Source organism: Syngnathus scovelli, chromosome 15 (genome assembly GCF_024217435.2).
Source record: "Syngnathus scovelli strain Florida chromosome 15, RoL_Ssco_1.2, whole genome shotgun sequence".
NCBI classification, from domain to species: Eukaryota; Metazoa; Chordata; class Actinopteri; order Syngnathiformes; family Syngnathidae; genus Syngnathus; species Syngnathus scovelli.
In genome coordinates, this window is record NC_090861.1 from 2,610,001 (window position 1) to 2,632,457 (window position 22,457).

General features: G+C 47.8%; 3 protein-coding genes across 10 annotated transcripts in view; 2 read left to right on the plus strand and 1 right to left on the minus strand.

The window, feature by feature from the left end:
• LOC137840961 (uncharacterized) overlaps window positions 1-22,457 on the minus strand; it is a 44,388-nt gene that overhangs the window by 11,327 nt on the left and 10,604 nt on the right. For 2 of the 8 annotated variants that reach the window (XM_068653146.1, XM_068653147.1), the window contains exons 3-9: window positions 20,883-20,982; window positions 19,299-19,404; window positions 18,919-19,067; window positions 5,600-5,670; window positions 5,447-5,528; window positions 1,343-1,476; window positions 861-911 (exon numbers count right to left, since the gene is read on the minus strand). In XM_068653146.1, the coding sequence (XP_068509247.1) occupies window positions 861-911; window positions 1,343-1,476; window positions 5,447-5,528; window positions 5,600-5,670; window positions 18,919-19,067; window positions 19,299-19,404; window positions 20,883-20,951 (662 nt within the window). In that variant the 5' untranslated portion in view covers window positions 20,952-20,982. The other 6 variants (XR_011088193.1, XR_011088192.1, XR_011088195.1 and 3 more) reach the window with 6 other exon arrangements.
• Window positions 1,950-2,995, plus strand: LOC125981854 (C-type isolectin Sp-CL4-like). Its single transcript, XM_049741891.2, has 6 exons — window positions 1,950-2,083; window positions 2,144-2,238; window positions 2,303-2,439; window positions 2,503-2,634; window positions 2,702-2,816; window positions 2,876-2,995. The coding sequence occupies exons 2-6, from the start codon at window positions 2,160-2,162 to the stop codon at window positions 2,941-2,943; spliced, it is 531 nt and encodes a 176-aa protein (XP_049597848.1). The 5' UTR covers window positions 1,950-2,083; window positions 2,144-2,159; the 3' UTR covers window positions 2,944-2,995.
• On the plus strand, window positions 5,555-6,587 carry LOC125981852 (C-type isolectin Sp-CL4-like). The gene is made up of 6 exons (XM_049741887.2): window positions 5,555-5,675; window positions 5,736-5,830; window positions 5,895-6,031; window positions 6,095-6,226; window positions 6,294-6,408; window positions 6,468-6,587. The coding sequence occupies exons 2-6, from the start codon at window positions 5,752-5,754 to the stop codon at window positions 6,533-6,535; spliced, it is 531 nt and encodes a 176-aa protein (XP_049597844.1). The 5' UTR covers window positions 5,555-5,675; window positions 5,736-5,751; the 3' UTR covers window positions 6,536-6,587.

Genomic DNA, 22,457 nt, shown 5'->3' on the forward strand with positions numbered 1-22,457 from the left:
CTCACTCACTCTCACTCCCACTCACTCCCACTCACTCACACTCACACTCAAACTCACACTCAACCACTCACTCACTCACTCACTCACTCAACTACTCACTCACCCACCCACCCACCCACCCACCCTCTCACCCTCTCACCCTCTCACCCTCACACCCTCACACACTCACACACTCTCACACTCTCACACTCTCACACTCTCACACACTCACACACTCACACACTCACACACTCACACACTCACACACTCACGCTCACTCGCTCACTCGCTCACTCGCTCACTCGCTCACGCTCTCACTCTCACTCTCACTCTCACTCACTCACTCACTCACTCACTCACTCACTCACTCACTCACTCACTCACTCACTCACTCACTCACTCACACTCAACTACTCACTCACTCACTCACTCACTCACTCACTCACTCACTCACTCACTCAGTGTGTGTAAGCTTAAAAAATGACAATGCACAAGAAGGCTTTCAAAAACATCAACAACCATTAGTAGTACATCAGAAGAGGCACAATTTTACATTTGAATATAAAAACAATTTTTAAATTTTTTTTAGCAAAGCATGTATCTCAACATGGTGGGTGTTCACTGTATATTTTTCTTTACAGCGAGAAAATGGAGATTGTAAACATAGTGGACGTTACAGGAAATCAGCCCGAACGAGACAACAAAGAGCGCAATCTGAAAATCAGGCTCCCCGTAATAACACCGCATTCTTTATTGGGGCGGGGGGGAAATTGCGCTATTTGTAATTAATGCTCAATTAAACTCCACGCGGTTGCCCCCCCCCAAATCCCTCCGATGAGCCCCCACAGCTGGTCTACATTGGTCCGCAGAGCTCTGGTTACCTTGTTAAGGTGCACGGGGGGCTTCCACGCTGATCCCGGACAGCAGATTGCCTTTGAAAAAAAAAATCAATCAATAAATAAATACATCAATAAATAGCGTGATCACATGGCAGAAACATTTTGGCGCAAACAATTAATCGAACTTTTTAGTGTGCTTTCTCGCAAATGGAGACCTTGTGACCTTAAGCGGTTAAGAGATTATAGAGGGGACATTCCGCCACGTGTTGACTCTGAGTCAATGGTTACGTGAAAGTTACCTCATAACCGCCGAGGCTCGCGTCACAACGTCGCAAAAGTTGCCACCGACATGTTATCTCCGCGTTAACACCTCGGACGGGTTACGGGCGTGACAGCCACAACGAAATCGGCGGTGCAGCTGACAGACGGCCTCCCATGACCTCGCCGCTAACCTGTTGGTGAAGACAGCTGCTTTCATAGCGGCGAGTACGCCACAGAGGTCAACGGAATTATTTGATTTGTACCTTTTTGGTATTGCTGTTGGACTGCGAGGAAGAAGGTCGTTTGAAGAGTCGCTTGGGACTGACTCCGCCTCCAACGCCGCGGGGGTGAGCACGCCCTGCGCCGAGACCCTCAAGGCTGCACACCTTGATAAAACCTGAATAAAAAAAAAATAAATAAAAATCAACAAGGGTGTGTCTCTTAAATACACATTACACAAAATGTCACAGTGGAATTTTCTAGAAAAAAAAGCAAATGAGCAAATATTGGCAGTGTTTAATGAAAGAGGAGATGATGAGCCAAGAAACAAAATTTGGGATTGGGTATTAATAATATGAATATGTGCATTTTCATCAGAATCCGGGGCAGCATGGTTCCGAATGAACCAAAGTTTTTAAACGTGCTGGGCTTGCCGATCAATAAGATCAAGCCTGGAGGAGATTGAGGCATGGATGAGATGGACCGACACCATTTGCTTGGACACGCTTTGTGGTGGTGTCAAAATGGAGGTGACACGTGTATGAGTTCGGCTTACCTTGACGTGTGCCGTTTCCAGATGGCGAGTGAATTCAATTTGCAAATGAGCGCCGTTCGCCAGCTTTGAAGAACCTCCATGCCTGCAAGCATGACAAACAAGAGCAAGCGCGCTGCCAATTTTATTTGGCTGCGAGGCGTCCGTCGTCTCTACTTAAGGGGGTCCGAGTTCAGGCTGGGAGGATACGCAGGAGCCTGACGGAAGAACCTCGCATCATCTCGCATCTGTGGTGAGAGAGACAAAGATGTTATCTACTTGCTCACACAAACTGACTTTATGACATTTACAGGTCAAATCTGGCAGCCATGTTTTCTTTTGCGGCAAGCTTGTTCCTAGCGGGGGCGCTGCTGTTCACCGGGGCCTTCGCTCAGACTTTAAGATACGGTAACGAGAAAGGCGTCGGCGGCATCCACCAAAAAGACACAAGTGACCGTTTTTGTTGTCGCAGAGACTTTGGAGGAAGTTCTGGTAATGTGTCAGGACCACGACGTGCCCGTGGAACCTTGTGGTCAAGATCTTTACCGCCTCAATGATGACTCCTGCGTCAGAGTATCGCCCTATGGTCTGACTTTCCCCGAAGCTCAGGTGAGACGGCGGACGGACGCAGCGTAGTGGTGCCTGCCCGCTCAGCCGTGATCTCCATTTTAGGCTTTTTGCGATGAAGAAGGTGGCCGAGTGGTCACGCTGGCGAATGAGAACGAGTTCAGAAAGCTGCTGTGCATCGTCGCCACGGCGATCCCGCGCCGACTGCACTACTGGGTGGGCGCCATAAGAAAAGGGGTGAGTATAACGGACGCCGCTCGGGACGCCATGTTAAGAAACGCTCACGCCGCAATGGTTCCGTCAGGATGACTTTGAGTGGGTGGACGGAAGCGGAATCATCCCTCCCGATGCCCCCTGGCGACACAATCAGCCTGACAACTTTGGCGGCTACGAGAATTGCGTTTGGACGAACTCTTTCGGTAAGTCGGAGCTCCGCGCCGAGGTTCTTTCGTGTCTGAAACTCGCCGTCTTTGTCCAGACTGGGGCCAGTTGAACGACGGGCCTTGCGACTCCAGAACTCCGGTGGTGTGTCAGTACCGGGCCTAGCTGGCGTCTACCGCCAATCTCCCAAAATCAATAAAATTCAACCAGCAAGCAACTTCTCGTGGTTTTTGTTTGGAAAAACGTTCACGCTCCAGATTAGACCGTCGGCGACTTTGAGCTCATGGCGCCACGCAGCCAATCAACAAATTGCTAACTAGCGAGGGAGCGAGAGAAGGAAGCTGTCACACCTTCCTCGTCGTCGAGCAGGTTAAAAAAAGAACGTAAAAAAAAAAAAACACACGTTCCTTTTTCTGTGTGCAAAGACAACAGGGCGCTGTTGATGAATGGCACTCACTCACTCACTCACTCACTCACTCACTCACTCACTCACTCACTCACTCACTCACTCACTCACTCACAACTACTCACTCACCCACTCACCCACTCACCCACACTCACTCACTCACTCACTCACTCACTCACTCACTCACTCACTCACTCACTCACTCACTCACTCACTCACTCACTCACTCACTCTCACACTCACTCACTCTCACATTCACTCTCTCACTCTCTCACTCTCTCACACTCACATTCACTCACTCACTCACTCACTGACACTCACTCACTCACTCACTCACTCACTCACTCACTCACTCACTCACTCACTCACTCACTCACTCACTCACTCACTGACACTCACTCACTCACTCACTCACTCACTCACTCACTCACTCACTCACTCACTCACTCACTCACTCACTCACTCACTCACTCACTCACTCACTCACTCACACTCAACTACTCACTCACTCACTCACTCACTCACTCACTCACTCACAACTACTCACTACTCACTACTCACTCACTCACACTCAACTATTCACACTCACTCACTCACTCACTCACTCACTCACTCACTCACTCACTCACTCACTCACTCACTCACTGACACTCACTCACTCACGCACTCACGCACTCACGCACTCACTCACTCACTCACTCACTCACTCACTCACTCACTCACTCACTCACTCACTCACTCACTCTCACACTCACTCACTCTCACATTCACTCTCTCACACTCACATTCACTCACTCACTCACTCACTCACTCACTCACTCACTCACTCACTCACTCACTCACTCACTCACTCACTCACTCACTCACTGACACTCACTGACACTCACTCACTCACTCACTCACTCACTCACTCACTCACTCACTCACTCACTCACTCACTCACTCACACTCAACTACTCACTCACTCACTCATAACTACTCACTACTCACTCACTCACACTCAACTATTCACTCTCACTCACTCACTCACTCACTCACTCACTCACTCACTCACTCACTCACTCACTCACTCACTCACTCACTCACTCACTCACAACTACTCACTCACCCACTCACCCACACTGACTCACTCACTCACTCACTCACTCACTCACTCACTCACTCACTCACTCACTCACTCACTCACTCACTCACTCAAATCCCTCCGATGAGCCACCACAGCTGGTCTACATTGGCCCGCAGAGCTCTGGTTACCTCGTTAAGGTGCACGGGGGGCTTCCACGCTGATCCCGGACAGCAGATTGCCTTTGAAAAAAAAAAATCAATACATAAATAAATACATCAATAGATAGCGTGATCACATGGCAGAAACATTTTGGCGCAAACAATTAATCGAACTTTTTAGTGTGCTTTCTCGCAAATGGAGACCTTGTGACCTTAAGCGGTTAAGAGATTATAGAGGGGACATTCCGCCACGTGTTGACTCTGAGTCAATGGTTACGTGAAAGTTACCTCATAACCGCCGAGGCTCGCGTCACAACGTCGCAAAAGTTGCCACCGACATGTTATCTCCGCGTTAACACCTCGGACGGGTTACGGGCGTGACAGCCACAACGAAATCGGCGGTGCAGCTGACAGACGGCCTCCCATGACCTCGCCGCTAACCTGTTGGTGAAGACAGCTGCTTTCATAGCGGCGAGTACGCCACAGAGGTCAACGGAATTATTTGATTTGTACCTTTTTGGTATTGCTGTTGGACTGCGAGGAAGAAGGTCGTTTGAAGAGTCGCTTGGGACTGACTCCGCCTCCAACGCCGTGGGGGTGAGCACGCCCTGCGCCGAGACCCTCAAGGCTGCACACCTTCATAAAATCTGAATAATAAAATTTTTTAAAAACCAACAAGGGTGTGTCTCTTAAATATACATATATATATAAATTTAGTTGCACAAAATGTCAGTGGAATTTTCTAGAAAAAAAAGCAAATGAGCAAATATTGACAGTGTTTAATGAAAGAGGAGATGATGAGCCAAGAAATAAAATTTGGGATTGGGTATTAATAATATGAATATGTGTGTTTTTATCAGAATCCGGGGCAGCATGGTTCCGAATGAACCAAAGTTTTTAAACGTGCTGGGCTTGCCGATCAATAAGATCAAGCCTGGAGGAGATTGAGGCATGGATGAGATGGACCGACACCATTTGCTTGGACACGCTTTGTGGTGGTGTCAAAATGGAGGTGACACGTGTCTGAGTTCGGCTTACCTTGACGTGTGCCGTTTCCAGATGGCGAATGAATTCAATTTGCAAATGAGCGCCGTTCGCCAGCTTTGAAGAACCTCCATGCCTGCAAGCATGACAAACAAGAGCAAGCGCGCTGCCAATTTTATTTGGCTGCGAGGCGTCCGTCGTCTCTACTTAAGGGGGTCCGAGTTCAGGCTGGGAGGAGACGCAGGAGCCTGACTGAAGAACCTCGCATCATCTCGCATCTGTGGTGAGAGAGACAAAGATATTATCTACTTGCTCACACAAACTGACTTTATGACATTTACAGGTCAAATCTGGCAGCCATGTTTTCTTTTGCGGCAAGCTTGTTCCTAGCGGGGGCGCTGCTGTTCACCGGGGCCTTCGCTGAGACTTTAAGATACGGTAACGAGAAAGGCGTCGGCGGCATCCACCAAAAAGACACAAGTGACCGTTTTTGTTGTCGCAGAGACTTTGGAGGAAGTTCTGATAATGTGTCAGGACCGCGACGTGCCCGTGGAATCTTGTGGTCGATATCTTTACCGCCTCAATGATAACTCCTGCGTCAGTATAACGCTCTATGGTATGACTTTCCCCGAAGCTCAGGTGAGACGGCGGACGGACGCAGCGCAGTGGTGCCTGCCCGCTCAGCCGTGATCTCCATTTTAGGATCTTTGCCATGAAGACGATGGCCGAGTGGTCACACTGGCGAATGAGAACGAGTTCAGAAAGCTGCTGTGCATCGTCGCCACGGCGATCCCGCGCCGACTGCCCTACTGGGTGGGCGCCATCAGAAAAGGGGTGAGTATAACGGACGCCGCTCGGGACGCCATGTTAAGAAACGCTCACGCCGCAATGGTTCCGTCAGGATGACTTTGTGTGGCTGGACGGAAGCGGAATCATCCCTCCCGATGCCCCCTGGCAACACAATCAGCCCGACAACTTTGGCGGCTCCGAGAATTGCGTTTGGATGAACTCTTTCAGTAAGTCGGAGCTCCGCGCCGAGGTTCTTTCGTGTCTGAAACTCGCCGTCTTTGTCCAGACTGGGGCCAGTTGAACGACAAGCCTTGCGACATCAGAACTCCGGTGGTGTGTCAGTACTGGGCCTAGCTGGCGTCTACCGCCAATCTCCCAAAATCAATAAAATTCAACCAGCAAGCAACTTCTCGTGGTTTTTGTTTGGAAAAACGTTCACGCTCCAGATTAGACCGTCGGCGACCTTGAGCTCCACCACAGGTCACAGCGCCACGCAGCCAATCAACAAATTGCTAACTAACGAGGGAGTGAGAGAAGGAAGCTGTCACACCTTCCTCGTCGTCGAGCAGGTTAAAAAAAGAACGTAAAAAAAAAAAAAAAACACGTTCCTTTTTCTGTGTGCAAAGACAACAGGGCGCTGTTGATGAATGGCACTTTCTGCACGGTTTACTCTGCAGTGAAAACGCCTTGGAGTGACTCATTTTTCATACTGAAAGAAGAAGAAGGGAGGGGAGGGGAGGGGGGGAGCGGGCACGGTTGGAAGACATCACAAATATTAGCCGCGTGTTTGAATGGGCCACCGAGAAAAACTCCAGTTGATGCAAAGTGGGCCCTTTGTTAGTTTTGGCTTCTTCAACTGCACCTTTCACCTTGTCAAAGGAGCCCGGCCAAAATTGCATTTTACCAGCATGACAAACACTCAACTCCATCTGACGCACTTACTATTTGTAATAAAAATTGCTTACTAAGTTGTTTTTTTTGGGCTTTACTGTCAAAAAGCAACACACCCCATTCAAAACCAGAGAGTGAAAAAATAAAATACAACAGTACAATACAATTTTTGAACATGGAGGACATCAGGTGTGTATTTGTCAGTTTGTGGATGAAGAAAGGAAATAATTGCTATTAAAAAAAAACACCGAGTCACTGAGGCACGGTGGGAACACGTCACGGCATGAGAACCTGTCACTTGACGAGCGGCTGATTAATTACCATCAATGCAGGTGGCCGATTTGATTTGACGTCAGCGTGCTCACAATGGGGAGGCGCGGTGTCAAACGACACAACAATGGCCGACCGAGGCGGTGTGCGCGGGAGCTGCCATGTTTATTGAAGGACTGGCGACTTTTTTCAACGCCTTTTCCCGTGTTATTATTTATTTGCCCGCTACCATGACGACAGCAGCGCAGGCAGTCGTACAAAATCAACCATCTGTCATAAGGATGTCATTCAAATTACACGTCGTGTATTTAAAAGAATCCCATAACTTTGCCTTTTGAAATTTAGCCTAGCTTAATGCTAGCACACAGTGAGAAACACCATAGACAGGCTAACCAGTAGGTGCTTCAAGCAATAAATACTTAAAATACTCACAGGTATGTATTCTTTAGCATCTGCAAAAACTAACCAATATTACTGAGGCGTTGCAACCGACTTCCTGCATGTCGGAATTATACTGCCCCCTGGTGGCCAATGCGTACGCAGCAGAAAGAGCAGCACAATGTCAATTGAATCGAAGCAAAAATTGCGGCAAAAAAATAAACAGTTCTTTACAATTGATTGATTGAATGATATGACTGTTTTTATAAAGTACTGTGCCTTAAAGTGTTATTTTTACATCTTAAAAAAAAAAACACACATGGCAGCACTTCATCGCAGTTCTCGTTGTTCCGAGAGACGTTGATGAAGAGCCTCATCGGACTTGTAAAGAGGAGATGGTCCACTTTGAAGTGGGCCTGACACTGTCCAGATGCAAGTGCATGTGTGTGTGTGAGCGTCCGTGTGTGTAGTACTTAGTCCAAGTCTCTGTGTTTGTCATTCCGGAGTTATAAACGTGGATGTAAACACAAAAGAAAGAGTCTGGATACAAAAGCGCTGATATGCTGAGCGTGCAAGTCGGAGTGCAATTTAGGGGCTGGCGGGAGCTCGTCCAAGAGGAGCTTCCAGAAAAGCAAGCAAACTGAAAAGCCAAGTTTGATGATTTTTTTTGCCAACAACCGACATTGCTATTAAATTCGTTCTTACGAGTCGTAATGACTTTTTGACATCATATGGTAGTGGTGAAAGTCTTCTTTTGTTTACGTGTGTGTGATGTGTCGCAACAGCGGCAAATAGCTGAGCTGGCTACGTCCGTGTTAATGCGTTGACACGCGGCGTAATCAGTGCAAACAAAGTTAAGCGAGTCTTAGCACATAAATTGTTAGCGTAGCCATTGAAGGCGGGATATGCGTCAAAATGCGCCACGCGAGGCCTCGCTTGAGCGCACCCGGGTCATTGAGGGCCCCGACCCTTCCCCAACCCGCTCGACGGTTATTGAAGAGGCGAGTGTCAGCGAGCGTCTCATCACTTCGTAAGTCTTGTCGCATCTTCCCGCAAACGGGCCTAATGCATCCCGTTTGACCCGGCGCGCCATAAATCACACGGCGGTCCTCAGATCTCCAAATCGTGTACATGACCTCGCGTGTGCGCGCATGTATGTGTATATTGCACATGTGTAAAAGGATTAGCACAAAAAACAGAGTTAAAAAAAAAAAAGTCAGATGTTAAGAATTAAAAGGTTTTGATTTCATTAATTCAATGGCCGTCCGTTGTACGCCGCTAGGGGGCAGTAACAACATAGCTGTGCTACAAGTCTTTTTGATAAGGTCATCACAATTAAGCTGTCATCATATTTTCTCAATTTTCACAATTTGATTCCTTTTCATGACTTTTCTTATATTTTACAGGGTCCAACTCTACGCTAGCCGACTATGAAAAGGTGGGAAGATCCCGACATTCCCGGCATTCCCGCACAGCTCGCAACCCCCCTGACAGCCTTAAATGATTAACGTTCCCATGCGGGCCGCTGATCGTCGCTCGCAGCGACCTCTCTTCCTTCTTTTTGGCTTTAATTAGCGTCGCCCTAATTAGCGCGCTTGCTCCAAAAAGCTACTGTGACGTGCTGCATGGGAAAAAGTTGCAGCTTCAGAGGCCTTGAGCTTGCACGCGGTTGGAGTGCACACTCGATAGGGGGCACTAGTGGGCCTCTTGGCTCTGTGTGTGTGTGTGTGTGTGTGTGTGTGTTTGAGATACAAAAACAAAATAAAACAAAAATTAGGGATTATAGACATTTAAAAAGAAATATGTGACTTTTGAGGGGAACTAAATCAGCAGGCTGGGGATAAATGACTGAAAAAAATGGAAAAATAAATACAAAAAATCTGATAGAAAAACAGCTTGGATATAATGAAGAAAAAATAAGAATAAGAATAAACGATAACAAATCAGTCGACGAATCAGATTTGAAACGACTCTTGCAAAAAATGGAGTTGAACCATAATAATAATAAAGATTACTATCTTTGTGCGGGTAACCAAAACAAAGTCACTTGTTAGGAAACATACGCCTCATCCTCACCACAATCGCGGCGGCCCTTGCTACATCCCGCTTTCAAATCAGAGCAAGGGGATGAGGGGAAGGTTCAAAGGTCAAATCTACAGAGGGATTTAAGGGCCTTAACTTCATCACGGAGCAGCAGAGGTGACCTGCCGCCACCACACACACACATATGCACACAAATAACAATAATAGAAAACCTCGGGCGGGACCCGATGCCCAAAAGCGGCTGTGTTGTTTTCCAAGCCCAGTTTAATTTAAATAAATTTATTTTGCTCTAACAAAAATCTTTGGAAATAACAATCCCATAATTATATTTTAATACTTATTATTCAATTTAAATGTGTACATGTTTTATTTTAAAACATCAATCGTCTCTGGATTTGTAGTATTTTGTTCTCTAATTATTGAGTTATTCCACATATAATTACGATTATTTGTCTTCGTGAATAAAAATAGTTATGCAATTATAAGTTTTAAATATTTAATTTAGAATTTAGGTGAGCCCCACAAGAACAAAAAATGAAGTAACTCAACACCATATGCAGCAAAAGTTGTCAATCCGCGTGTGAAATATTGGAAAAAGATGAAAGATGCTCCCGTTAGGTTCTCACAGAAAAGATGAAGACGACGACGGTGGGAGCGCCCGCGTGTCGGCCGCGAGTGATCGTCTAACCGTCATCCGATACCGTCGACGCGGATCACTTTGCACCCTTTAGACGCCAGCCATGCCGACTTGTATTTCTAACTTCAACTCGAACGTCGCGCTTGTATGCCAATCTTATTTTTTTAAATTAATTAATTTATTTATATTTATTTATTTGACAGGGACGGTTGAGATGCTAGTTGCTACATTAGCATGATTGTGGCTAAAGGCCACCCTCTTGATTTTGTCTTGCAATTGGCAAGCTGGAGGATGGACGACCTTTTTGCTTCATTTGGCTAACACGCAAACAACAAAACAACCCCCCCCCGCTCCAAAAAAAAAGGCTTGCTGAGATCTTTCCTCTGCTCAAGCCCAGACACCCTTAATCCCTGCGTGGGGGTTTAGGCAGGGGAGAGAGGGCCGACTGGAGTTGTTCCCAGCCCGGCAGCGGGAGCCTAATTGGGGGCCCGCAAGTTGAATCGGAGCTCCACCCCGCAGTAGTCTTCATCAGCGTCGTTTGGGGAGATAACTCAAATAGAACCGCGATGAGTCATCAATTTGGCCATCAAACAAACGTCATTTTTCCCTTCTCTTTTTCTTTACATCCCAAACAAATGACTTTTCAGATGTTTCCATTGGAGCTTTGTGCTTTTCAATAATGAGGAATGGTTGACACGTACGTTGTGCATCTCCAAGCCGTAATTCACATGGCCGCGAGGTTATGCGTGCGTCAGGATGAGTCAGCATCCGCTCATTCAAGGATTTGATAAGTCCGCACACATCCAAAATATCTCCTCATCTTCTAAAACAAGACGACAAATCTAATATCGGCTTAGTGAGCGTCATGTTCGTACAACGATTATTTTGTAAAAAAAAAAAGACGTTCCTCCGCCTGTCTCGTGGACGTTAGCAGGAGTGATGGCGTAATGTGGGCGGAGCTACCGAGGGACAGGTGAGTCTATAGAGTAATTGGTTTCCTGAAGAGGATTAACTTGTCTGCCTAGGGCCTCTCCCTTAAACAATATACAGGTAGTGTGTATCCTCGGTTGCCATAGCAACAAGAATCTTTTGGCACACTCTTTGTCCCCTTTGCATAGCAAACCTTTTAACGATACATTACACGCATGTTAATATAAAGAGACTTAAATACTTGGAATGTTTACCCGGGTAAGTTAGCGCCACGTTAGCATCCAAGCGCTAACACTGTAAGAAATTTTTGGTTGCGTCGGAAAACGAGTGAAATATATTTCTGACAATATGTGGTGTAAACATTGTAACCTGAATTCCGAATTTTTTGTCGTGAGTTTTGGTAAATAGTCTTTGACTTTTCAAGATGGCCAAAAATCAGGAGATGACAACTCTACCACGGCGCCCCCAAAGAGTTTTTAGTAGGTAGCAGTAATGCAACCCAAAACTAATTTCCAACTGCTCAGAATTTTTTTTTGGGAAACATTTATAGTTAATACTTTAAAATCAGGTCAATGCTTTAAAAAAACAATAATTTTGCGTGACACCATGCACCCTTGCTTAGTGACTTTTTGGGCATGTTCAATGCCCCAAACAAAGCAAGTCAAGCATTAGCTCCGCGGTGCAGGAAATAAAACAGGGATGGGCCCCGAGACGCATCCCTTCCCTTTTATGAAGGGATTTACATTTGATTGACAGCTGCAAAGCAAAGTGACACATCCACAAAATAGCAGCTAGCCGCAGGGCTAAAGCAAAGCGAGCGAGCGCGCCACGTTCCCACCGTGCGGCTGCATGACAGGAAGAAACTAAACGCCCAGACCATGCACGCCTTCATCCACGAGTCGTGTCTGAACACAAATCTGGCGAGAAGCGACTGCATTCATGTGGACAATGCAAGAGAAACATTTAAGATATAAATAAAGAAATACCCTGCTAATACTCCCCGAGCAGGTTTTTACAGCATTTATGGCACTTCAAACACACCTAAATCCATTTAAACACATAACACTGAAGAGGATTTAGTGCGCTGGCATCTAGTGGTCAATAGTGGAATTACGCCCAAAATGAAAGAAGGGCAAAATAGAGAGAAACTGGACAAGGAAAATCTGCAAACTATTGAGGCCGTGAAGCGGGAACTGAGTCAAGACGCATCATTTTCCAACCAACTCGGTGGAAGAGGATCATTTCTCACGGCTGATGCGACCAGCTGGCCTCCAAAATGTGGGCATGGTGCAGCCACTTGGAGGGCGGGACCACTTTAAATTGTCAGAGGGTTTGTTATCATGTCAAAGAAGCCATGATGGTCTGATTTACTCCAGCGCTGATGCGTCACAGGAATGTGACACAGTTGGTTTTGCCTTGCACGCCCGCGCCCCCGAAAGACCGGCGGGCGCTGCGGCGGCGGCGATTGACGGCAAGCCGCCCGTGAAAGTTGCCATGCTGATACGCCACATCAAGTGAAGGGGCTTCCGCTCGAGCGTGAAAGCCAGTGTCAAAATATTAGAAAGCGCTCTCCTCGGGATACGCAGAAAACTCCACAAACATGGCCGCCACCGCCTCTCTGCTTGGCTCAAACATGGCCGACATCCTTCTCCAGAAGTGTTCTGGCGGGTAGGCAAGAGGAAGCTACCTTGCGGAAGCGTCCATCCCATTGTTCTGGCAAAAGCAACAAAGAGTCGGGGCAACCTGTGATACAATCAGCCCCATTGGGCGATGGCTATCTCTGCTCTTTCTATTGTGGAAAAGATAATTAGAGCACAAAGTACTTAACTACTTAACTACAGTAGCCCACTAGTGTGTTTGTTGTTACTTCCAGTCTGCCTTCCAGCAGCCAATTAGTCATCTGACAAGTTGGCATCTCACGACAACAGCGGCACAGGCCCCGCCTCTTAAAGGCCAACGACGACCTCGCCCTCTCATATGTGTCATCTCGCAAGCCGGGGCCATGACGGGTGCGACGTGGGTAGGTCATGTGAGGTTTCGCCGAGCGGTGTTTTGATTGCGCTGTTGACTTTGCGCCGTTCGCTGCCGTGCGTGTGCACGAGTGGGGCGGACGCGGGAGAAAACAACAACGCCTTTTCTCGAGCGACTGGCAAAAGACAAACGGAGGCTGACGGGCGCAACAATGGAATTATTAACGATGACGGGCCAATGGGCACGCTCCGATTGAGCTGTGCCCGCAAAGATTTCCTATACAACAATTGCACATTGATTTGAGGAAATGGGCCGACTTTCTCACAATTCATAAATCTTAAGAAAGTCTCCTGCGAGGCTTAACCGATTGTCAGCTGTCACATCAATCACGGCATGGGCGGAAAACAAAATGGACAAAAGCGGAACAAATGCAAATATTAATATGAAAATATCAAATGTCTGTTTTCATATAAATATCAAATGTCACTTTTCATATCATTGCATACAAATTCCTACAAAATTCTGCTGGACTATAAAAACTCTCAAATGAGCATTCAACGGAAAATCCAGTATGAACGATTTAATTTCCGACATTCTTCGGCGAATCAACCGACCAGCCGAGCGTTCAGATCCGACTATCCGCCGGGAAAGCCGACTATTCCGCACGATCAATATTATTTAAGCAAAAAGCTGATTGTTATGACTTATGATGAGCTTACATTTGATGGGGCAATTATGCGCCGTGCATAGCGCATCTCTTCAACGACATAACTGACTAACCTCGCCTTATCCGACTCGAGTTAATCCCCGCGTACTGCCGAGAAGCTTTTCTGCATTCTGCGCCGGTGTCGCTGCGCTGCGCAGGGCGGGGTGAGGGGGGGTTGGGGGGTGTCAGCCTCTAAGTGCCCCCCCTGAGAGCGGCCCGGGCCAAGGAGCCGCCGACCTGCCAATTACCCCCGCCGGTCGGGCAAACGAAAAACCGCGGCCGAGTCTGACGCACACACGGCGCAGACGGTGCATAGGTGGAGGGGGACATCATGGATATGTATGACACACGCGCTGGCGCAGCGCCGTGATTTCCCCCGGTAGCCGCGCTAAGCCCCGCACGGGCCGCGGATTTGTCTGACACCTTGTTTAACACAGATGTCAAAAAAGAAAAAAAAAAATGCAGCTTACAATAGGTCGGACGACGTTTGACAGAGGTGCTCATCTCTCGCCGCGCTTTGATTGACAGCGGGAATGCGGCGGACGTTTACGGAGCTTCCGCTTAGTGAGCAAGTGCGGACAGAGCTGCGAAGGGGAGAGGAGGGCGCCCGTTGCGGGAGGCTTACGGGGTCAAGGGAGGCTTCTCGCATGCGAATTTGCCACCGTTTTTTATTCCGTTTCCGTCTCGACAGGCCGGACGGCATTCTGGGAGTTGTTACGCTTGGCTATGCAGAAGCTTTTGTAGTGTCCATGCTGAAAAAAAGTAACTTTGAAAATTTTAAATGCGTGTCCTGGCGTCTAAAATAAGACGGGGGCAAAACTACGAGCTCAAACGGAACCCAAAATTTGAGGATGAAAATCGATGTGGAGAATTTTCTAATCCCAAAATTTGACATTCGGCTGCAAATTTGGCAGCAAAGCATCACTTCCGAGAAGCCAGACCAAAGCGATCGACTTGAAAGTGTTTCCCGTGGCGAATCACAGGTAGACAGCGCCTGAGGTCAACTCTCTGACCTTTAACCTCACAGAGCTCCTGTCAAACTCCTGTCTGGAATCTTGTCCAATACAGAAGCGTATTGCCGGCAGGTGTTTTGCTGACAAAAATGTTCAGCGCATCTGTTGGGTCTTCATTATTGCCCGGTGTAACGGGAAGACCCGCCACGCACTGAAGACTTTGCCGACAAAGCACCTGGCAGACAAAGCAAAACGCAAAGACAACCTGAACGGCTGTCAAGTTTCCGCTCGGCATCATTTGCCGGCTCCAAATTGGTTCGAAAAGAAGACGAGCCGGGAAGCGGGCGGGGCGCAGGTAATTATGCAGCCGGCGTGAGTCGTGGCGGCGGTGACATGAGAGCTCAAGCCCAGAGATGGGGCTTGTTAGCGGGCAGCTCCATTAAGGCTCGCCATCTCCATTCTCCCGCTTTGTCCTAAATTGGCTTCTTCCTGACCCTCCTCCGCCGTCCCCCCACTTAGCCCGTGCCGGCGCGCTCATGTATATGCATCGCAAATCCCCCGCAGACACGGGCAAACGCTCTAGCCCGGCCCAACTAAAAAGCCACGCGGAGTTTTGGGTCAAGAGTCGGCCCCTCGCCGGCGTTTAATCACACGGAGGTAGCGGCACCGAGCGAGGAGACTCGGGGGCGCCCGACGGCGCCTCTCCCGCCGGCTATTATCCCGCCGTCGTGGACGGACCTCCTGTCTGCTGGAGGAGTCAATTAGAGGAGGTGGGAAGTTTTCAAAAAAGTCAAGAAAGGCAAAAGTGTTGCCCAATTGAAACACAGAATGACCCGAAAGTTGTTTAACGTCGGAGCTCCGACGGGTCGTCAATGCAAGCAGTGAGTGATTACAATTTGGTATGCAAATAAGCCAACAAATGAAAATAATTATATTCGTGATGTTCCTGAAATTAAAACTAATGGCGATCGTATAACCCGCGGCCCTACCCCCTAGTGGTCAAAAGTGGCATTAATGCAAAACTGAAGGGTCAAAAGTCAGACAATGCAGCTTTTGAGATGATGAAAGACGTTTTTGAAAGCTCATTTTTGAAGGGCCAAGTTGCGTTTGCTGAGCGTAAACTCGGAGGAGCGAATCCTGCCCGCGATGACAGGGTGGAAGCCAAGACGGAAAGGTAAGCGCCATTTTAGCTTTTCTGGCTGGCCTGCATACCGCAAGAGTGACTCAAACGCTCGCTTCGGATTGCGCGGGCGGCATCTCCGCTTCTTCTTTTTTAATGGCCTCCATTTGGAACAACTACAGGGCCGGCCGCTTCGAAAATTATATTACAGACGCTTGAGTGGCTCGGCTCCAACGCGACTTGTGTTAGCGCCGCCGACCGCACTCGACTGTTTTTAAGCCGCGCGGCCGCACTACAACGGCTGGCCCGGCGCTCGGCTGTTAAAAGAGGGGGTCGGGAAAAAAAATAGAAGAGAGCTGATATTGGAGACGGGTTATTACACGAATGTGTCCGCGTGATGAGGTGCAGATGGCGCCGACAAACCGACGTTTGACGGGCTCCTATCCGCGAGAACGCCGCTTCGAGATTCCCAAAAACTTTGTTGTTGCTTAAAAAGTCTTACACTCATGACAATAGTTTTTTTATTGTGCGACTTTGTCCGAGGAATCCCGTCCGATTGCGCCGGCGGCGCTTCAAAAAGGCGGACGCGAGCGCGGCGGCCCCCTAATGGAGCTTGCGGCCTGCGCACGGCTTGCTCGCGGCTTGTGTGCTTTTTCAGCTGCTTGTGGGAAAAGCCCGACGTTCCTCCCCCCCACCCGCCAGTGACGAAGATGCAAAGCGATCGATCGCTCGGCGGCAGCGCCCCTCCCGGCCGACGTTTGCGGTCTGCCCGACGCCCACGGAACCTGATATTATCCCAGTTTAGCCGCGTTTATTCGCATTCTCACGGCGGCCGGGACACACGATCCGCCATGAAATGTTGGCGCGCGGCGAGAATTTGTCCACTTAAGTGCGCTAAATGACATGCTAGCGGAAGGCCGGCCGGGATCAAAGCGGGCCTTTCAAGGTCCGTTCTGGAGCGGCTCGGACGTGCCTCCGATCGTCACGGCGAGGCCTCGCTAACGACCCCCAGCGATCGTGAGTCATGAAAGATTCACGGAGGCTCGACATCCGCTTTCCTAATGGGAGCGCAATGAGGGTGTAAAGTAGCTCTGAATCTTTCAGCGTGGAAATCCCACCACATGCCCGAGGGGCAGATTTCTCCTCGAGGGTTTCGTTCGTTTAAAAACGTCTCGCGACGATGACAAGAAATCTGAGACGCGGCTTACGCGGATTCACTAAAAAGCCGCTTTGAACGTTAGCCTCGTTTGGCATCACTAGCGTGGGCTAACTCAATTTTTGTCGATATTGTTGCGATGTTTGGAACTATCAATGAGGACTAATACGTTCAAACATACTTGTTAGCTAAATGCTAAAAGTCAAATTAAAATGCCGTTTGGGTTTCATAATAAACTCAAAATGAAATAATTCCAATAAGCTTCGCCGAGAAATGTGCGTGTGCATGTCTTGTTGTTTTGACTGCTGGCGTGAGAGAGTTGCAACTCTGCCAATCAAGCAGACGACGCGTGTTGACGGAGCCCCGTTGACGGCTGTCACTCCCGACTTAACTGTTATTACTGCAGCTGACACACTCGCCGCCACCGTGCCCCTGCAAAACGTTGTCATCAACCCTCGGAAGGAAACGGGACAAACGTTCGACTCGAGACTGCAATGTCACATTGTTTTCGAACGAATCGTGTCAAGTTCCATTTGGAGGTGCTGAAAAGTATGGGAAGTTTTGAAACGTATGAGAACTCCGGCAAAGTAGCACCACCAGGGGGAAAAAAAACGGCTTTGAGGATCGACAGAGCGCATTTGGAGAAAGTCGCAATCTAGAAATGAAAACAACAAAAAAAACAGAGCGAGATAATTGATTTGGTGAGTCAAGCAGGAGAAGAGCACCAGCTGTGTTTATCTGACCTTTGACCCCCCGAGGCCACTCCAATCTCAACAAGACACACGCGCGCACACGGCATTACTGGACCCTCCCCAATTAAGAGACAGCAAAGGTCAGAGCGGCTGAGAGGAGCAAACAGACATTGGAAGTGGAGAAACGCACCTGGAGGACCCCCCCAAAAAAATGGCCTGTATCTTATATACAATTAGGCACTTGCTTGATGTGGCGCAACTTCTTGATCTGGCTTTAGGGAGGAAGCTGTTTAGGAAAGCTGAGGGAAAAGGTCAGAGGTTTTTTTTCTTGGGGGGGGTGAGGGAGGAGGGCGTGTCGGGCAAGGCTGAGAGCTTTTCTCAGGTAGGTCTGCCCAAACACGACGGCCTTGTTTACCTGTCAGCTTTTGTGCGGCCCTCCCACGGCAGACAAAGGAGGTAGGAGGGCGCAGCTCCTCGGACCACCGGTGAAGACGCAGACCGACGGAGGAGAGCGTCGTGTTTGTCTTCACGCACGCATGCTTCAACATCCTGACGTGTGTGTGTGTCTGGGGGGGCACACACACACATGCATGTTATATTGCGAGTGTATGAAAGTGACCCAGAGTGCACGTTGTGTTTGTTGCTGGGCGGGGTTTGTGTATAAATGCAAACACGAGTGACTAAGTCACACTCGCCAAGCGGCGGACAATGCGAGTGCTCGCCGCACGTTTGTGAGTATTTTTGACGGGACGCTTAGTTTCCATTTGAGTTTGAAATTTGGCTCGTTTGAACGGCAGCTTTGTTTTTTCGTTTTTAATGGCGAAATCAAGTCATCCAAATAAATGAGCCTTCAAAGCAGTTCCATTTGGATGCCACCCCATAATAAAAAAAAGGACAAAACGTGTATATTGTTTTTTGTCTTCATACACGTGTCCAAATTCCGACATGAGCGAGAGAGCGAGTCGACTACTGTGGGAAAACGCTCCTAACCTGGATGAAGATAAGCAGAGACGCAAGAGCTCCTCCTCCTCCTCCTCCTTTTTCTTTACAGGCCGTGCATGCGTGTGTCATATACAGCCGCGTCCGAACGGCTGGCTCGGCGTGGCGGCGTGGGAAAACCACAATCATGGAAAGGAAAACTGTTGAAATGGCATTTCGTCAAAAATTGTGTTCTCATTTAAAGGCAGATTTGAAATATGAATACAAAATGAGCCACGTCAGAGCTGACGGCTTGTCAATCACAGCTGTCGTCATAGCAACAATTGGCAGCCCCCCCTCCCCCGAGACATGCACTCTGGTGCTCGTGCAAAGTAGCTCTTCCGTTTTTATCTGAGCGCGGAGATAAAAGTGCCAGGCCGCTATTCCCATACCTGAGCGCCTGGAATTTCCAGAGAAGGGCCGTAAATTGTACGCACCACGTTGTCCTCTTCCCTCCTCCCGCCGCTCGCAACAAGAAGAAGACGAGCTCGTTGACTTCTGAAAAACACATCCATCACTTTGCTTCTAAGGGAGGATGTGCGGATGAAGCCTGCCTGCTTGCATGAGTGCATGGCGTGAGAGCGTGCATAAATAAGTGATGGACGGGCCCGGCCCATGACTTTGTCCAGCAACTTCCCAGATGAAATGAGACCGAAAGACAAATGTGAATTATGCGCCTGACCTTTTCAACGGCAGCTGATGTTCCGCTATTGAAAAGGAAAAAAAAAAAAAAAAAAAAAAGAGTGCTTGCACAAAGAAATCCAAAGTAAAGGAGAGCTCAGTGGCAAAACACTCCACAAAGATGGCCGACGCGGTGTCACGCTGACAACAAAGATGGCCGACACGGTGGCCGGTTGCCATCTTGCGACAAAGCTTAACAATAGCTGCTCTACGACAACGCACTTGTTGCTGTCGCAATGGTTGAAAAATGTGCTGAGTGGTCGACTCCGCGCCGCAAACATTGCGGTAAAGCGTCCGTGTGGTAATCACGAGTCATTTTATGGGGCCCGCTTGAAAGGAAATTCTCCGAGCATTCTCAAGTTAGAGAGGAAGGGGGGAAGGGGGAAAGAGGAAAAAGAGCACCTCAAAGGATGGAAAATTGGACGCCATCCCCAATCGCTTTCAGACCATGAGGAAATGGAGAAGCTCAGCAAATAAAATGCTAATGCTAAACTGCTAGCAAGAAAAGGGCTAATGCGAAAAACAACAAAAGCTAATAAATCAATTCGGCTAATACTGAAAATATGATTTGGTTTGTATTTGTGAGCTCTATTTTGTTCTTGAACATAGCTGTCATGCTAACCAGTACCAGATCATGCTAAATGTGACTGCTAGTAAGTCAAATGAGCTTCTCAGATGCGGAAGTAGCTAACGCTACAGAAAGGACTTTTGAGTGACCTTATTTTGACATTTTTTTTCAAAATGACATCAGATTGTTTTATACGTATGAATAGAAGCGAGGGAATTATTTTAAAGCGCCGGCGCAGCGCAACACGATCCCGTAAAGCGCCGTCGTAAATCTCACCGAGGCTCGTCCTGCTTCTGCTGCCGTTGAGGCCAGCAACGACCAGATGTTGAAAAACAATTCATCAAGGAGCGATCTAAAGAATTTTGATAGTGGAAAAGGGGAGGATGAGCGCAACGAGTGACAGCAAAAGAACAAAAAGCCTCTTTTAACCCTGTTGGGAATTTGTTGCTAAATGCAAAACAAACTCGCCGCTGTTAAATCGTTTGTTCGGCGCCCGAACGAGAAGATGGCGCTCACATTACAGGAAGTAAAAACTTTCAAGGTCAAACTTTAACTTTTAGCATTAAGTAATTTTTCCTCCACAGTCTCCAGTTGGCCACCACAGCCCTTAATCTCCTCGTATGTCAAAAGTGTCGCCTTGCTAGCATGATCTGTTAGCATCTCGCTACCAATGATGCATTCAATGTGGCATTGGCTCACAGCATGATACTCTGCAGTCTCCACTTACCCGCATTCTCATTTTGGATAATCGTGATGTTCCACAGTCTCCGCTTGGCTGCCATGGTCCATCCTCCATTTTGCAAGCACGTCATTGTGCTTTTTCAAGTCTAGAAATGACAAAAGTGAAGACACGTGTTATTATTGTGCTCAACAGTCACGAGGCTCTTTTGTTGCCATTTATCGCGACAGCCGTCATGAGCACTTTCAGCCGATTTTGACGAGGACAAAAAAAAGACGCCATGCGTCTGTGATGAGCCCAGCAAAAGCTTTTGTTTGGATGCTGCTATTTGCCAATAATTAGAGCCCCCCCCCCCTCGACACACACACACAGACAGGCGCTAAAGGGCCAAATAATCCCTTCACCTATTTGCAGAGGACAGACGAGTAGGCCTCACCTTCAGGGTAGTACTTAACTCCTGTAGCCACTCGTTGGGTAATCGCACTATTCCAGCAGCCTGCTAATTAGCCGTGTGTGTGTTTCTCTGTCCGTCCATGTGTGTGTGTGTAGCAATGCAGGCCTCACAAGTTGTCAATGGCGATGTGGCCTGCACGTGGAGCAACTGAGCATCCACTGCCACTGTTCGCACACAATGTTGACTTTCATTCATGTTGCATTTCCACCTTGTGTCCATTTTTCTTTGTTTGGTAAGCTAAGGGCATTTTGGCCCAGAAACAATACAGAGGTAACTTGGGGCTAAGAAAAAAACAATGTCATTAATTGTATTTTTTTTCATTCCCTTTTAACATTTTGTTAGTATCTGATGCAAACATGAATGTGTTTTCTTTCACTTGCAGCTTTTTAAAAAATATATTTCCGCATCCGCCAATATAATTATTTTAACTTGCAATATACAGATAACGTGATTAAAAAATTATGTAAAAACGATTTTTAGACAGTCTCGTCATTTTTAATCCATTTTCTTTTAATAACATTGCCATTGTTAATTAGCAGCAAAACAAATTATTGTGTTCACTCACATATAGAAAGGTTTGAAATGTGCTTATACTCAGAACGCAGCTTTGCCAAATTAAAGATGTTAGTGATTAAACTGTTTGTGTAATAAAATGTATTCAAAGCTGGAAAAAGAGCAAATAAATAAATAAAAAAACAAGCTTCCATTGCAAAATCATTCGCCAATTCACCGTCCAAGAAACGCAGGTGGGAATGTGCATTTGTGCGCATTTTTCCATGAAGAAAATCTTGCCGGCATGAGAAAGATGAGGATGCTGCTAAGAATTGGGGGGGCGAGTGACGTCACTGAACGGTGAGGGCGCGCAGCCCCCCAAAAAGCGACGAGCCGCCGCACACGCTCCAAAGCAAACAAGTCGATGCACGTGAACGCACCACCTTGTGGATTTGAAGCGTATGGAGAAAGCCTGAGCTTCGAGCACTTTTTTTTTTCCATTCTTCTGTGAGCCGACATACAAACGGTAAGGAGAAACGATATTAACAACTATATAGACTCCATTTTAAACAGGGCAGGAGATTTTTTAAATGGGTATTTCAGTCACCTTTGGCTGTCCTGAAAGGGTGTAGGGTGAAGCATCTTCTTTAACATAAGCGATCTTTGACAGCGGCTAG

Coding starts and splice junctions, on each gene's coding strand:
- LOC125981854 (XM_049741891.2), top strand. CDS start 2,160: ATGTTTTCTTTTGCGGCAAGCTTGTTCCTAGCGGGGGCGCTGCTGTTC. Junction 2,239..2,302: donor CGCTCAGACTTTAAGATACG/GTAACGAGAAAG, acceptor TTGTTGTCGCAG/AGACTTTGGAGGAAGTTCTG. Junction 2,635..2,701: donor TGGGCGCCATAAGAAAAGGG/GTGAGTATAACG, acceptor TGGTTCCGTCAG/GATGACTTTGAGTGGGTGGA.
- LOC125981852 (XM_049741887.2), top strand. CDS start 5,752: ATGTTTTCTTTTGCGGCAAGCTTGTTCCTAGCGGGGGCGCTGCTGTTC. Junction 6,032..6,094: donor TGACTTTCCCCGAAGCTCAG/GTGAGACGGCGG, acceptor TCTCCATTTTAG/GATCTTTGCCATGAAGACGA. Junction 6,227..6,293: donor TGGGCGCCATCAGAAAAGGG/GTGAGTATAACG, acceptor TGGTTCCGTCAG/GATGACTTTGTGTGGCTGGA.